The sequence below is a fragment of the Salmo trutta genome, chromosome 28 (genome assembly GCF_901001165.1).
Source record: "Salmo trutta chromosome 28, fSalTru1.1, whole genome shotgun sequence".
Lineage (NCBI taxonomy): Eukaryota > Metazoa > Chordata > Actinopteri > Salmoniformes > Salmonidae > Salmo > Salmo trutta.
The window spans coordinates 36410731-36428734 of record NC_042984.1 but is presented as its reverse complement, the minus strand read 5'-3'; the positions used below and the strand labels follow the sequence as shown (position 1 = coordinate 36428734).

General features: G+C 45.7%; 1 protein-coding gene across 1 annotated transcript; it reads right to left on the bottom strand.

Annotated features, from left to right (window-relative positions):
* Positions 1 to 2197: 2197 nt before the first annotated feature.
* Positions 2198 to 17058, bottom strand: wnt7ab (wingless-type MMTV integration site family, member 7Ab). Its single transcript, XM_029719852.1, has 4 exons — positions 16676 to 17058; positions 15735 to 15961; positions 12414 to 12685; positions 2198 to 4010 (listed from the first exon to the last, which is right to left on the bottom strand). The coding sequence occupies exons 1-4, from the start codon at positions 16744 to 16746 to the stop codon at positions 3528 to 3530; spliced, it is 1053 nt and encodes a 350-aa protein (XP_029575712.1). The 5' UTR covers positions 16747 to 17058; the 3' UTR covers positions 2198 to 3527.
* Between the last annotated feature and the right edge of the window lie 946 nt (positions 17059 to 18004).

The window sequence follows — 18004 nt, the reverse complement described above, 5'->3', positions numbered from 1 at the left end:
TTAAATGAATAATGAGTGATTTAGACACTGGATGCTGGCTACAGCAGACTGAATGGCTGCCTTAATGTGGCAGGTCACAGGAGAACATTGGCAAGCCTCCAGTAACAACACAGGGAGTGAGCGAGACTACCAACTATAAATCAGTCACTACCGCCAATCTCCAGGTAACACAGGTACTACCCCTGGCATAAGTGTGTGTGTGTGTGTGTGTGTGTGTGTGTGTGTGTGTGTGTGTGTGTGTGTGTGTGTGTGTGTGTGTGTGTGTGTGTGTGTGTGTGTGCACATGCGAGTGTGTCTGTATGTTTGTGTATTTGTAAACAATCATCTAAAGTGTACAAACCCTCCACTTCAGAGTGACATGGATATTACACCTGAATGTTTTGGCAGTGACATAGTCGTGTTTATGGAGAAACACAGCTTAGCGTATAATTAGTAATGCTGTGATCTTCTAACTTGATGTAGGGTTTCTGGCTTACTGTATGCCGTGATATCAAAGAACATGGGGTTTTGGGTTGATGAAACGGTGTGTGTGTGTGGGGGGGGGGTGACTGTGTCTTCTGTTGTGGTGTAGATCTGACTGGGGTCACGCTGCAGGTCGATCACACATACACATACATATGTAGGGTTTCTTTGGGTCACTGGATCTGACTAGTGGATAGGTGACAGTATGACTGTTACAGCACCTCATTTAGTCATTACTCACCATTAATGGATGCTGAACCATTAGGGGAGCTCTAACATAAGGACACATCATTCACAGTCTACCCAAGCCTGAGATTCTCCACAGTCATTTAAAGGTTAGCTGAAGACATGACTAGGTGAGTGTGAATAGGTCTAAATAGATGACCCATATTAGATCCTCAGATATGTAAAGAGAGGGAGGTCTTCTTTTGACACTGACATAATGTAATGTGTGTCTTCAACACAAACCCTGGTTTAACTTTAACCAGGGCTGTTTAGCCAGCTGCCTTTCTTATGCGGGACTCTGTTGAAGCAATATTATGAACGCTGGGAGGTTTTCTGTCAATCAAAAATATGTCACAGTTACTACCCTCCTTCACTCCCATGTTCCTCTTCAGGGGTCATCAAAAGCAATATATTCCAGGGTCCTTTTAGTACAAGTACTTTAAGTTAGCCGGAACCTTATATCCTTGGGCCTGTAGTGCTGATCTAGGATCAGGTCCCACTATCCATTCATTATTATCTCAAATACAAAACGGATCCTAGATCAGCAGTCCTACTCTGATATGCTTTACGAATGCGGCCATGATACAGAATATTACATCAGAAGATTTTATTTGGGAGAGAAAGAAGGGCCCTCACTATAGGAATGTAAGTGGTATACTCAACATTGGTGAAATATTGAGCTAGGGGCCAAATTCATTGGGACCAACTTTTCCGTTAACACCTTTCTCTCCGTGTTCTAGTTATATATTGGCGGCCAATTGTGGGCTTGAGCATCGTTAACATTTCCTTGACGTGTCGGCCGGCATCTCCTGGAGACTGCCTCACATTTTCTGGGGCGCAGAGGGAGTTGCTGTAGCAACTAGCGGCTTTAAGAGTGAATGAAGCAGATGTGCTAGTCATCTATCAACAGACAGCTCCAACTCCTCCCTGCCCGAGCAAGTCATCACCACCATGACAGCCAGCCCAACCAGCCTCATCAATTACACAAACACCCTACCATTAGTGCACAAACACTTTTCTCCTCCGCTACATTCATCCACTTCCTTCCCAGTCTGCAGGGCCAAGATGGGCCCTCAATTAAGCCTGAATAACTTTGCCCCCTCTTTCCAAGAATGTCTTTCTTTCTTTTCCGCTACTTACTTCACGGATTGCAATCATAGAGTGAACCATTTCAGTGATTGATTTAACTCAAGGCATGTAGGCCTACCCATGATCACCATATGAAATCTATGTTCTTTTAACTTCATTGTCTTTAGTAGATAATAGCTTTCTCAATGTGGTGTGCTGTAGCCTAATGGCAGCATTAAACTGTCATACAATACAATCAACTTAAAGTCCAAGTAATAAATCCCATAGTTAATGAATGTGTAGTTAACATGTAATTAATATGTAATAACAGTGTGTTTTAGCGACCGGGCTAGATTCAGGCTGCAAATCAGAACCAATTTCAGCTGCCTGTTTTATCATGCAAGTTAGGGTTGGTAGTGAAATGAAACCCTCAGAGTCATGGTTTGTTAGTCATATCCTGTTCCTGTATTCCAACCATACCAGTCATGAAATGCAGTAAACAGAGCAGTTTGAACACAGCCATATACTCACAGGGATAAACTCAGGGTTCCAATCACATACAGTATACAACAATGGCAGTGAAGTGACACCAGTGGCGAAAACAAGATCACACATTTTTCCACAAGGATTTTACAGAGGGATAAAGAGGGAAGAGCTTGAAATTGAATTATGCCAGAAGAAATAGTATAAATAAGACATTCATATAAAAATAGGCTTTAACAAAATATACTCTCTTTACCAGTATTTACCAAAAAGAGTGTCTGGTTGAATATGTCTTGTTAAATTTAGTCAGCTTGAGGTGAGCATTATCATTTAACACAGACAGTAGTGTTGATGCCCTTAGAGCACAGTGAGGGACTCTCCAGGCTAGCAGCAAACAGAAGGAAGACTAAAGCCACACTTGAAATGGCACCATAGTCCCCATATAGTGCACTACTTTTGGTCAGAGACACTATAAAGGGAATAGGATTTCAGATTAGCCCAAACTCATGAGAAAGTCAATGTCAGTAGCCTATTACAAGCCTAACCTGGAACAATATGAGGGACATAATATTCCACAGAGGAAAATTCCAGGCTGACTCATTCCAGTGTATGTATGTTCTATGTTTGATTGCAACAAACAAACCAATAACAAACTCTAATTGGGGGAACCACTCATCATCTACACAATTAAGACTTGCTCCATAACGGACAAAATCAGTAGTTTCTTTATAAAATAAATTAATATTATTATTTTGTCTCTAAATACAGTATGTTAAATATTCCAGATGGCTCTTTAATTTTATTTGTGCATAGCGTGTCCTATTGAGCTACAGGTACAGAGAACTACAGTAGTAGCACAGTCCAGCATTATATCCAGCATTGATTCATGGTGAGCGTTGGAGAATCCATTAGCTCTACAGTCAACAGTAAGTAGCTAGTACACATCCATCCAGGTAGGAAGGCAGGTAGGCAGCTCAGTGTCTTATAGTTCATGTCCTGAGGCTGTCCCATCCTGGCTTCCAAGACACAGTGTTTCCCTTTATGGTGATGTGTTGCACCATCGCACACAGCTCCTTATGTCACCAGCGAATGCAAGCATCCCAGTACATGTATATTGAGAGGGGAGGAGGAGCATTGTGTGCAAACAAAATCGTTGTTGTTCCATCTTCCGCTTATAGTTCCTCAATGTCTATTTCTGCAAAGACAGCATCTATCCATTAGTAAAAAAGAAATCCACTATGCACACACACACAAACACACACACACATCTGACGGTCCAATAAATATTGTCATTTGCAGGTGTACACCTCTGTCCTCTCGCTGCAGGTGTTGCACTTGACGTAGCAGCACCACAAGAACTTGCAGTTGCACTGCCACACACGGGAGTACTGGTGTGTGTTGTACCCCCGTCCGCAGCACATCAGGTCACAGCCGCTGATCTGCTGCATAACAGTCTTATTACACAGCCGGCCTTGCGTCCCAACACTGCCCGTCATCGGGTCCGCTTCGCAGTAGTTAGGGGACTTCTCCATGTACACCAGGTCTGTGTCCATGGGTTTCCGGTAGGAGTAGAGCTTCTTGATCTTGAGGAATTTGGGCCGCTTGTTGCGGCTGGCTTTGACTGGTTCCACGTGCACAGCATGGGCGTACTTCTCTTTGAGAATGTAGCCGAGCTCGCGGAACTTGGGAAGTGTCGTCCAGCAGGTTTTGGTGGTGCAGGAGCCCGAAACACCATGACACTTGCATTCCAAATGCATGTTCTTCTCCAGGATCTAGACACACAAACAACCGAGAGAGAGGTTACCTTTACAGACCTTGCAAACAATCTGCTGAAGGTTATATTACTATATATGAGCAAGTCACTGAAAAAGACAAGCCTCTGCAAACATACCATACTATTATGTATATAATGAACTTATATGTTTATTGTCATAATAACCTGAAAATGATCCCTCTAAAATCTAAACATTGTGTATGGGCCCAAGGGTCAGTGGAGGTTGAAGTAAATGATAGGTCTACATAATTTGATTGTTGCAATCCCATTGAAAACAGCAACATAGCACGGTGACACACACTGACACTCAGGTATGTTCAAGTCTAGGAGGTGGGTAACATTGTACGCACAGTGCAGCATTAGATCAGCAACAAGCTACTTGTGAGGTTGAATACAACAGCCCTTTACAAAACAGTAGCTTTGTACAGACTGTACACAGAAGCCATAATGCTGGATCAGGTTACAGTCTCCTCGTGTGTAGTCACAACACAACACGGTAAGGTCAGGTTTGACTGCACAAGCTGCTGAATGATGTGGATATAACTGTTAAAGCCTGCTCCGATGACTATTACAAGTGTCTGCTGTCTCATACCTGAAAAGACACAGCCAACACCATAGCTACACTATTTGTCCCAATTCCTTGAACTAAAATGTACGAGGAGCTTGTTTGGCATTCTATTATCTTCATACTAGGAAAGATAGAGATTTTGTGAGTCAATGAGTGAAAAGTGAGAAAAAAAACTTAAATAGTGAAAAACCTTCAATAATGTCGTATAACAAAAATATATATGGATTTTCCTTTTCCACAAATGCAATTTGATTCTAGAATCAATAAAACAAATGAATTTTAGTGCCTTGTACTGAAAATGCATACAAATGCAGTTAGCTTTCCGTGGTATACCAGACAACACTTGGCTTCCCAGCTACTAATCCCTCAGCAGCCCTGTGACCAACACTTGTGACAGGCTTTGTCTGGTCGTATTGGACCTGGGGGCTGTGAACTGCGCTCCTTCTCAGTGTCACTGCGTTGATTAGCATAAATAAAGGGTGGGGGGGACAACTATCAAAACAGAGAGGCCATTTATTACCAAGGATACGGAAAAAAGAAAAAGCCCAACTGATAATCTGAATCCACGAGTGTAGCCTGTTTCACTGTGAGAGGCAATTTAGCTGTCTAGATAAGCAGGATTGAATTCAGGCCCCACACAGAAAGGCAACAGTGGGCTGTTGAGCACAATGTGTGAGTGGAGGCTTTTCAGTCTGTCTGGGTACGTGTTGGTGGTTTGAATCAGGCCTCTGTGGCACAGAGAGAGGCGAGAGGGGTAAGGCTTGACTCTGGAGGGAGAGGTGCTTCTTTCCTCTTCACTAACTCCAGTGTACTGCTAAGGAGCCTCGCCCAAGTTGTTTGGCACAATTATTCCGCTCATTTTTTGACCTCCAGACTTGCTGGAGTCTCAGAGCTGATCTACTATTTGCTTCAACCATGGATGCACAGGAGCCTTGATCTGAGAATGTGAACATTACCTAGTCCCTGATCCATCTTGGTTGTTTCAAGGGATTTGCCACAATGTGAGTCATTGACAGACTACAAACCCTACAAAACACTAGGTGTATCACACAAGTTAACGTAACGTCTCTGTTAGGCAGGTAACCACTTCCAAGAGACATAGTGATACAGTAGATATGATTCGACAATACTAAGTACCACACAGCAACCCGTGGCACAAGACTATTACACACGATAAGCGCAAGGAATTTAGGAATTGCGATAAACAGTAACTGTATCCTCTCCCAACAGTGCAGATCATAGGGGAGCAGGCTAATGCCTTTTTGTACAGTGTCAATCTGTTTTCAGCCCAGAGATCTGGGTCGTAATAAAACCCTGCCACTTAAACTGCTCTTCACCTCTAAAAAAACGTCCCTTTATTTCACTGCCTGTTTAATCTTGGCCCCAATACCCAGATCCTTGGCAAGGTCCAGCCACTCCCAAGCATGGTGGAGACTACTAAATCACAACAACCATGGTTACTGAGGCCTAGCCTATATTCGGTAGGCCGTGTAGTTAACCAACACTTCGGTCTCAGATTTAGATTCGGTCTTTACTTTACTCTTCTCTGTAAGGCTGGGGTTACACGAAGCAACTTTCACACAATTTTAGTTGCAGTTGCAAGTGGCATAATCTCAAGCAACTTTGCTGTTACATGAAGCAACGTGATTAAAATTGCATGCAACAGCCAATCAAATTGAAGCTGCTTGTTTGAGAAATCTAATCTCACCCCATGTCATCTGCTGCTTTACACCTTGGTTTGACAAATCATTTGTTTATCCAACATTTGGTTATTGTAACAGCAAGGATGTAGAAGAAATGCAGCCTGTACAATTTAGCTAACTTTTTAAATGGAACCTTTATTTATCTAGGCAAGTCAGTTAAGAACAAATTGTTATTTACAATGACAGCCCTCCGGGGAACTGTCTTGTTCAGGGGCAGAAGGACAGATTTTTACCTTGTCAGCTCAGGGATTCGATCCAACAACCTTTCGGTTACTGGCCCAATGGTCTAACCACTAGACTACCTGCTGCCCACAAACACAGCTAGCTAGCTAGAAACAAGCTAACCAAGCTAGCAATGAACTAAGCTAGCTACAGTAGCATAGTTCATAGGGGACAATTTCAATTGAGAGGTTTGGGTTCACTAAAAGCCCTGATTGTGGGTTCTGCTGCACAGCACTGACAGCTATGTTGACATGAAAACAGGGTTGTAATTCCGAACCATCGAATGGATCATGTGACAAAAGTTTTTGTTTTGATTGGCTGTTGCTTGAAACTATTTGCACAAGGTTGAAAAGTTTTAACTGGATGCAACCAAGTTGCAGATCAGTTGCTTATTAGTTGCAATGGGGTGTTTCATGAAGCAATCAAGAAGCAATGCAAGCTGTGTTGTTGTCACAATTCCCACCGACGGTGGCGCCCCCTCCTGCTCGGGTGGCGCTCGGCGGTCGTCGTCGCAGGCCTATTAGCTACTACCGATCCCCTTTTTGGTTTTCCCTTTTTTTGGTTTTGGGCACCTGTGGCCAATTAGCTATTAGAGGGGGTATTTAGTTTAGCTGGCCCGTCCGTTGTTTGTGCGGGATTCATTTTGTTCATTGACGACGTGTTGTTCGTCGGCTTTACCTGGTCGTCTATTTTGTATTTATTCCCTATGGTTGGGAACTTTTGTTTATCCAGTGTTATTAAAAACACCACTCCCTGTGTTCGCTGCTTCCTGCGCCTCATTCCTCCTACCCGACTACCGAAGCCATTACAGAATCCCGCACCACTGAAAAAGGCATGCAATCAGCGGGAGCAGCGGGCACTCCTCTTCCCTCGATGGAGGAACGTGTGCTTCACCACACTATGGTCCTACACCGCATCGGATCAGCGATGGACCAGATTATGGAGAGGATGGACCGATGGGAGAGAAGTGGAATCCTCTCTCCACCTCCACCTCCTCCGATATAGCCACCTTCGCCTCCCACTACGTCTGGCTCTGGCACGCTTCGTTTGGCGCTCCCAAGGGAGTACGATGGGGCGGCGGCTGGGTGCCAGGGGTTTTTGCTCCAGCTTGAGCTGTACCTGGCCACCGTCAGACCTGCTCCCACAGGAGAGGAGAGCGTGAGTGCCCTCGTTTCCTGCCTGACGGGCCGGGCTCTGGAATGGGCTAATGCGGTCTGGAACAGCCCAGACTCGGCGAGGGACCACTACCCAGAGTTCACCCGCCGCTTTCGGGCTGTGTTCGACCACCCTCCAGAAGGAAGAGCGGCGGGTGAATGGCTGTTCCACCTCAGGCAGGAGACGAGGAGTGCTCAGGACTTCGCGCTGGAGTTCAGGACCTTGGCTGCTGGGGCGGGGTGGAACGACAGGGCCCTCATAAACCACTACCGCTGCAGTCTCCGGGCGGACGTCCGCAGGGAGCTGGCCTGTCGGGACACAGCTCTGTCCCTGGACGAGCTTATAGACATGTCCATACGTCTCGATAATTTGCTGGCTGCCCGCGGGCGTTCGGAGAGGGTCCCGCCCGTTCCACCCCCGTGCACCCCCGCCCCTACCCCTATGGAGGTAGGGGGGCTGTGCCAAGGGGCACCGGAGGAGGTGGCTCCTCCTGCACCAGCTGTGGTCGGAGAGGACACACGGCCGACCGGTGCTGGAGGAGCCAGTCTGGGAGTCGAGTGGGCAGGCAGAACACTTCTCGGTCACCTCAGGTGAGTCAGCACCAGAGTCACCCAGAACCCCCTGTTGGTCACGTGTTTTTACCTGTTTTGTTTACCAAATTTTTTCCCTCTTCCCAGCATAGGGCGCTAGTCGATTCAGGCGCAGCTGGGAACTTTATGGATCGTGGACTTGCCATCAAGCTGGGCATTCCGTGGGTGCCGTTAGATTCCCCCTTCCCCGTGCACTCCCTAGATAGCCGACCATTAGGGTCAGGGCTAGTCAGGGAGTCTACGGTGCCACTGGACATGGTAACGCAGGGGAATCATAAGGAACGCATTAGTTTTTTTTTTATTGATTTGCCTGCGTTTCCGGTGGTGCTGGGGGTCCCCTGGCTGGCTGGTCACAATCCCCGTATTTCGTGGAAACAGGGGGTTCTCCAGGGGTGGTCAGAGGAGTGTTCAGGGAGGTGTCTAGGAGTTTCCATAGGTGCCACATCGGTGGAAAGTCCAGACCAGGTGTCCACCGTGCGCATTCCCCCTGAATACGCTGATTTGGCGATCGCTTTTTGTAAAAAGAGGGCGACCAAATTACCACCTCATCGACAGGGGGATTGTGCGATAGATCTCCAGGTTAACGCTGCGCTTCCCAGGAGTCACGTGTACCCCTTGTCACAGGAGGAGACGGCGGCTATGGAGACATATGTCACGGAATCCCTGGGACAGGGGTACATTCGGCCCTCCATCTCACCCGCCTCCTCGAGTTTCTTTTTTGTGAAGAAAAAGGAGGGAGGTCTGCGTCCGTGCATTGATTACCGAGGTCTAAACGCTATCACGGTGGGGTTTAGTTACCCACTACCTCTCATCGCTACGGCGGTGGAATCATTTCACGGAGCACAGTTCTTCACAAAACTGGATCTCAGGAGCGCGTATAACCTGGTGCGTATCAAGAAGGGAGACGAGTGGAAAACCGCCTTTAGTACCACATCAGGCCATTATGAGTACCTCGTCATGCCGTATGGGTTGAAAAATGCTCCAGACGTCTTTCAATCCTTTGTTGACGAAATTCTCAGGGACCTGCACGGGCAGGGCATGATAGTCTATATCGATGACATTCTGATATATTCCGCCACCCGCTCCGCGCATGTGTCCCTGGTACGCAAGGTGCTTGGTAGACTGCTGGAGCATGACCTATACGTTAAGGCTGAGAAGTGTGAGTTTTCCAAACGAGCCGTCTCCTTTCTGGGTTATCGCATTTCCACCACGGGGGTGGTGATGGAGTGTGACCGCGTTAAGGCCGTGCGTAATTGGCTGACTCCAACCACGGTGAAGGAGGTGCAGCGGTTCTTAGGCTTTGCCAATTACTACCGGAGGTTTATCCGGGGTTTTGGCCAGGTAGCGGCTCCCATTACCTCACTGCTGAAGGGGGGGCCGGTGCATTTGCGATGGTCGACGGAGGTGGACGGAGCCTTCAAGAAGTTGAAGACGCTGTTCACCGACGCACCCGTGTTGGCGCACCCGGACCCGTCTTTAGCGTTCATAGTGGAGGTGGACGCATCCGAGGCTGGGGTGGGTGCCCTGCTATCACAGCGCTCGGGTACGCCATCGAAACTCCGCCCCTGCGCTTTCTTTTCGAAGAAGCTCAGTTCGGCAGAGCGTAACTACGATGTGGGGGACAGGGAGTTGCTAGCGGTGGTCAAAGCCCTGAGGGTGTGGCGGCACTGGCTTGAGGGGGCTAAGCACCCCTTTCTCATCTGGACCGACCACTGAAACCTGGAGTACATCCGGGCAGCGAGGAGACTGAATCCACGTCAGGCGAGGTGGGCCATGTTCTTCGCCCGGTTTAGGTTTACCATCTCCTATAGACCGGGTTCCCTGAATACTAAAACCGACACGCTGTCCCGTCTCTATGACGCGGAGGACCGGCCCATCGATCCAACTCCCATCATTCCAGCGTCTAGGCTGGTGGCACCAGTGGTATGGGAGGTGGACGCGGACATCGAGCGGGCATTGGTGTTGGAACCTGCGCCTGCGCAGGTGCCCGTGGGGCGCATGTATGTGCCGCTCGGTGTTCGTGATCGTTTGATTCGGTGGGCGCACACGCTACCTACTGCGGGTCATCCTGGTGAGGCGAGGACAGTGCGGAGTCCAAGGGGGAAGTACTGGTGGCCCACCTTGGCTAAGGACGTGAGGTCCTATGTCTCTTCCTGTTCGGTATGTGCCCAGAGTAAGGCTCCTAGGCATCTACCGAGAGGGAAGTTACAGCCCCTTCCCGTTCCACAACGACCATGGTCGCACCTGTCCATTGACTTCTTGACAGATCTTCCCCCCTCTCAGGGGAACACGGCGATTCTGGTGGTTGTGGATCGGTTCTCTAAGTCCTGCCGTCTCCTCCCATTGCCCGGTCTCCCTACGGCCCTGCAGACTGCGGAGGCCCTATTTACCCACGTCTTCCGGCACTACGGGGTGCTGGAGGACATTGTCTCTGATCGAGGTTCCCAGTTCACATCCAGGGTCTGGAGAGCGTTTATGGAGCGGCTGGGGGTCTCGGTCAGTTTGACCTCCGGTTATCACCCCGAGAGCAATTGGCAGGCGGAGAGGGTGAACCAGGAGGTGGGCAGGTTCCTGAGGTCGTATTGCTAGGACCGGCCAGGGGAGTGAGCGAGGTATATTCCCTGGGCTGAATTAGCCCAGAACTCACTTCGCCACTCCTCTACTAACATATCACCCTTTCAGTGTGTGTTAGGTTACCAGCCGGTCCTGGCACCATGGCACCGGAGCCAGACCGAGGCTCCTGCGGTGGAGGACTGGGTCCAGCACTCCAAGGAGACCTGGAGAGCCGTCCAGGACTCACTAAAGGAGGCCAGTGCGCGGCAGAAGAGGAGTGCTGACCGCCACCGGAGTGAGGCGCCCGTGTTCGCACCGGGAGACAGGGTCTGGCTCTCGACCCGGAACCGCCCCTCCGCGTGCCCTGCCGGAAGCTGGGGCCGCAGTGTGTGGGGCCCTTCAAAGTCCTGAGGAGGATAAACGAGGTGTGTTATCGGTTGCAACTCCCTTCCTATTACCGCATTAACTCCTCGTTTCATGTGTTTCTCCTCAGGCCGGTGGTAGCTGGTCCCCTTCAGGAAAATGAGGTGCCGGAGGTCCCTCCGCCCCCTCTGGACATCGGGGGGTCCCCGGCGTACAGCATTCAGGCCATTCTGGACTCAAGACGCCGGGCGAGGGGCCTGCAGTACCTTGTGGACTGGGAGGGGTACGGCCCGGAGGAGAGGTGCTGGGTGCCGGCGGAGGACGTCCTGGACCCATCTATGTTGAGGGATTTCCACCACCTCTGTCCGGAGCGCCCTGCGCCTCGCCCTCCGGGTCGACCTCGAGGCCGGTGTCGGCGCGCTGCGGGAGCCGCGCGTCAGGAGGGGGGTACTGTCACGATTCCCACCGACGGTGGCGCCCCCTCCTGCTCGGGTGGCGCTCGGCGGTCGTCGTCGCCGGCCTATTAGCTACTACCGATCCCCTTTTTGGTTTCCCCTTTTTTTGGTTTTGGGCACCTGTGGCCAATTAGCTATTAGAGGGGGTATTTAGTTTAGCTGGCCCGTCCGTTGTTTGTGCGGGATTCATTTTGTTCATTGACGACGTGTTGTTCGTCGGCTTTACCTGGTCGTCTATTTTGTATTTATTCCCTATGGTTGGGAACTTTTGTTTATCCAGTGTTATTAAAAACACCACCCCCTGTGTTCGCTGCTTCCTGCGCCTCATTCCTCCTACCCGACTACCGAAGCCATTACAGTTGTGTAACAACAGCCTAACTGTTTAAGTAAACTACAGCACGTGTTAATCTTCAAGGAACTATCTCCTGATTACAGTAAAGACATATAAGAGAATAAAGCAATTCATCCAAAATCATCTATTTTAGTTTTCTTACCACAAAAAGTTTTATTTTTTGTTGTTGAGTGAACTACCCCCAGATTTTGCTGTATTTAACCTTTTTTTGGAATGGTCCTGCTTCTTTCCCACAACTGAATGAAATATTCCGGGATGCAGTTTAGGTTTGCTGGGATTACATTTTTACCATAAAAAATACATTACATTTACATTTTACATCGCTCTTATCCAGAGCGACTTGCAAATTGGTGCATTTACCTTATGATATCCGCAGCCTTCCATCTAAAATCCTTCCCTATGGAGAGAGAAAAAGGAAGAGGAGTGGCGTGGTCACGTACCTTGCGTCCCACTTCGTTGTTGTGCAGGTTCATGAGAGACCTGGCATTCTGTTTGACCTCTCTGGCGTCCACGAACACCTTGGAGAAGCCCAGGCCGTAGCTGATGTCTGCTGAACAGCCGCCCCACTTCCAGCCCTGGCCTTTACTGTAGAAACCCTGCTTCTCCGTGTCACAGCTGCAGTCACTCAGGTTTCCCTGAGTACAGGCTGCAGTAATGGCGTGGGCAACACCGGCTGCTATGATGGCGTAGGTGAACGCGGCCTCTTTACTGCCTAGGAGGGAACACAGTTGGGACTTAGTATTTAGTATGCTTAATCATTTTAATGTGTAAACTGGTGTGATATCTGGGAGATATCAGATATCTGGGAGAATTCATATTTTTTGTATGGTGCTACAGCTGTATGTTTCACAGCTTGATAAATGGCACAGGGATGGGGGAGGAAATCTGGATTTCTATCACATACTTCCGTCTATATGGTGTATATCAAATATATTGTATACTGTATGTTAAAAAATAGCAACTTGAGAGCAGTTTAACCATTAAGTGTCAGAGCTCATGTCAACATATTTGTCAGACAAACCATTCAAGGACTACAGTCATCTGAAAACTGACCTGGAAACTGGCCTGCCTTTGAAACAAAATGTCTGTGAACTTCCTAGTCAATAAAGTAGTATGAATGAGATGGCTGTGGAGAAGGATGAGCTATTGATCAGATTAGAGCCTGGTACGCTCTGTGTATTCTTGCAGGGAGGATCTTGATTCAGAGGTTATCTCTTCCATGTCCACTGAACAAATAATTTACGCACACTGGGATGTTTGAATTATCAGCATATAATTAAAGGTTAACCTGTCATGATTGAAAGAGTGAGCTTCTTGTTAAAAGTTCTTAGTCATAGCATCTATTTTAAGGTCCATCATGCTATGTAAATAGACAACTGGAAAACTGGCTTATACCAATACAAATTTTTACTGTACAAGTGCATCCATGTGCCATTTTCCAATATGTTTGTTTAGTTTAATGTTATCTCCTGACGCAAACAAATGGGTTGCAGTTATCAATATTAATCGTATTATTAACCAAATTGTAATTCTGTGTATGCATGCATATAGAGTGAAATTATATATATATACAAACAACCAGCTACTGATGGCAATATCCATCATATCTTTGTAAACAAACTACTCCACATTTCTTCAAAACAAACATGATACCTTCCTCTGTATTTCCTGGTGAACCCAGATTCACTAGGTGCTGCTGCCCTGTTTTTGATAAACATCTATGATCTGCGCCCTTGCCATTGAAAGAAAACCTCATATTGAGGCATCAATTATGTGGACATTTTTATAGATTCAATGGGCCCCGAGCCAAAAAAGAAGGTGTGCCGGGCAGTCAGTTCTAACTGCTCCGTTGTTAATTTTTCCCCAGGAGTCCCTAGTGCATTGGTTCAAAACAAAGGATGGCAGGAATTCTTCAGTACTTTGTCATGAGACCTGAGTGGAAAGACCTAAAAGCAACGGAAGCAATGCTTTATCCTGTTTTAAGTAAGTAAGTAGTAAGAGCCATATGCAAATTGAATACTCTCATTGCACCAAGTGTAGAATAGTCACATCAAATGTTATTTTAGTTTTAACTTTACATATGCATGTTGGTTGATCTGGAATGCACAAAATACTACAGAAACACTAAAAACATTAGATGCACCTTGCACCCCTGCAAACAGAAACCCTAGACAGGCTGCCTTTCTTTGGCTGCCACAAGCGAGAGTGTGCAAGCTCCACCCAACTCACACTAGACATCAACAATGGCATTCATTTCTAACCTCTAATCTGATCAGTGAAACCAATCTATTTTGCATGGTTGTCTATGCCAGACTCTTCAGTGACTTAAAACACTCATTCAAGAAGAAAACATATTGTGAAAGACCACAGCTTCCACTTGAACAGCAGAAGAGGATTATGCCCTTCACACCAACAGCTGTAAAGAGCTTTTCACAGTAATATTATGAATGACCATTGAATGCACTAGTTGTGGATTTATAGTAATACATTGTATGAAGGTCTCTCTAGTCTAGCTGCTTGATGGTTAAAGCACATTTTCTATTACAATGCTATTAGTTATTTGTTGTGTGTGACTGTACTGAACAGCCCAAATCCAGGTTGGGATAAGATACGATCCTATATTACGTTCTAGTTGCTCCCTGAATATGCAACAATCTGGTGAGTACCACAGAATCTGCACAGATTAGCAATCTACTGCTGTGTTATTCAGAGTAACTGTAACTGTACAGTCATTACAGTCAGTATAGTAGAGAATATCATGTAATATTATGCACAGGAGAATACCCCAAGAAGTCATTCAGACAACTTCAGGGCATGTGTGATAGGCACAACATGGAAACGTTTTGAAGCAGAACAAGAAAACTGAACATGTTTCTTTGGAAAGTTCAGCTTCCAGTAGACCAGCCATGAACCTGCACCTACTGTAGGCCATCCCTGTGTCCTCAAAGACATCAAAAACATCCATCAATGCTGTGAAACCTATTGCCTAACCAGGTAGCTACAGTACTTCATTTGAACTTTTCCTTTCTTTCATTACTCCCCTGTGTATGTTCAGCTCAGTATTTAAAGCTTTTATTCCTCTGTACTTTCTATCTACTGTAACTTATACCCGTGGTAAGATCGCCGTCTTTACAGTGAGAGCCACAGCACCCAGTGATAGAGAAGGATAAAGACCAGTGAATATGTGCCTCAGGAGACTACACTGACCTGAAAAGACAGGCTGTCAATGTTCACAAGAGCTTTGTTACCGTGCTGGCTTCTGATACCTTTTGGACTTGTTAAGTTTCCCTCCTTTCTCTCGCACTCTGTCTCTATTTTGATAGACCAGTGTAAGACACATCTTCATTATTTTCACCAATTATGAGCATTTAAGTTTTGGGGAAAAGTTCCCTGTCGATACTTCTAGTGTATAGCCTATGGGAAACGTTTTTAAAGCTCAAATTGAACTATTGTAATTGCCACCCCATGTTGTTCTCAAATGACACACAATAACCTTTCTCCAAAGTCTGTCCGTGTTGTCAAGGCACACATAATGTGTCATCCGCAAATGACATTCAGAAAAGCCAGGAACGATTTGTGTCAACTCTCATTGGAACAGATATGCAGGTACTCAAAAATATACGGGCCATTTGGCTACATGCGCCACAGTGCGCTATTGACGCACAATGAACCTTCAGGCCTATATAAACATGGGGACATTTTCAGTGATGAAATGACATTTCAAAATGTTCTAACCAAACTTTAATTGATTTGCAACATACCCACTTTCAACTCTTTTCCGAAGACCGTCCTTTCTCCAAGCGCAGAGCAGTTCCAGCGCCCATTTTTGAACTGAAACTGACACTCGTTTATCCCCATTTGTGCTCCCTCTCCGATGACGATAATGGCATCCGGGCGACTCTGACAGATTATCCGTTGTCGGGGAGCCAAACCGGGAATCTTGTTACAGATTATACTCGCACCTAGCGCGACCACCGATGAAAAGCCACTGTAAGGGTATAATAGTTAGACATTGAATGACATTTTTTTAAAACCCATATAACAATGGTATATTGTAGTTTTGTGGCTATTTAAAGATAAAGTACTGACTGCCAGATAGCCTATAGGACATTGAACATGGTTTTCAACGTCCTATAGGCTATAAAAGGGTGTTTATTAAAGCTTTATAACCTACATGTTTATAACGTTTTCCTTGTCTAGATGAGGTTATAAAAAAATATGGGCTGTAGAAATACGAGAGATAAGTGGTGAGAACACGGTTTATCTTAAACTCAATTACTCTGTCTTTGAGTGAAATACAAGTGTCACAAAATGTGAAGGACACATCTGAAGCCATCTCTAATTTATAAATTAACCCGGAAAACATTTATTTGATGTGTAGCCTATAGATAGGCAAATAAATCAGAATAAACCTTTGTCAGCTGGTTTCTAACTGTAAAAACGCAAACTATATATGCTTTTTAGAACAGATGAATGAAACTCTCAGACATGATGACAGGGCAATGTCAAATAAGCAATGAACATAGCTTAGTTAGATGAATAATTATAATAATTTAAATACAGTTTAATTTATAGAAATGTAGGCTATGTCTAGTCAAACAAACTTCACACCGAAACTTTCTGTTATAGGCTACTCTTATATTTTCAATTTTTATTTTTAGGAACACGGGCTACCTAATGAACATGCCAATGACAAACTCACCCGATTTTCAAATAGACAATCCCAAGGCAAAGCAAAACCCGAAAAATCCAGCGTCTAGTTTTTCGACTCATGGTGCTTCCACTCTCAGCTTCATGCAGTGTGTAAGAGAAAGCGATGAATATATATTCTCTGATAGTCACTGTCCAAGTTATCCAAAATTACTTCAAGTCGGTACAAACGAATATCCCCAACAGAAAGGCTTATTATTTTATATACTAGGCTAGTCTTAGCTGTAGGCTAATGATATCCGTAAACTCCCCTGCGTGGCCCCTTTGCTGTGCCGTTTTATCATTGCGAGGGTGTCACAGGTAAAACGGAGGATGAGCAAGTGCTGTAGTGCGATTATCTCCTTCTCGCAGTTTTTTTTGTTGCTACCAGCAGGATCTATATAGGCTATCTGGCTCATCTATCTGGGGCGTGTTCAGAGAAGTCATGGCATGGAGCCCTACTCTGGAATCCCGCCTGGGAAGAATCTCTCCACAACTATTCCAGTTGTGTCAATTCACCTGCTCATTAATTGCTCATTAATTAACTTTCTAATAAAAAACAACACAAGCAGTGGATAGTGGTGGTTGTCAATATCAAATCAAATCAAATTGTATTTGTCACATGCGACGAATACAACAGTTGTAAACTGAAATGCTTACTTACAAGCCCCTAACCAATAATGCAATTTTAAAAATACGAAATAAAAGGAACACGTAATTAAAGAGCAGCAGTAAAATAACAATAGCGAGCATAAGAGACTGTAGTCGCAAGATTATGTACAGAATAAGTACAAACATTTAAAAAAAGATACAAACAACGCAAAAAAACTAACGAAAAAACACATTCGGTTAGGGGCACGTAAAACGTCAGCCATCTTTTCCGTTGCCAAAATAAATATTGTGTGATTATAATGAGAATTAATGACTTTCACTGAAGTCGTATGATTATCATTGAATAATACTTTGAAATATGTAACTACAAAAACTATTTGACATTTTTCTGTCTATTTTGTATATGTTTTTTTTTCTTTATATGGGTTTAAAACTAATCTAGGCCTAGGCAATATAGTGTACTTGATGCACGCATGTAACTCGAACTGCCGCGCAAAAACTCAAATTGAATTGCATGCATCACATTTCATTGCACTCACTTGATAAATTGTTCACATAACCTACTGGGCATCAAACAATGCCAACAAATGGTCACCTTTATATATAGTATATTGGCACAACATTTCTACACGATTTGCTTAGCTGTGAAAGCTCCTTCATCAAGTATCCAGTGTGTCTCCTCTGCATTTCTGCTTTGGAGATGTTTGTACCCTTTATAATAGCGCCATCT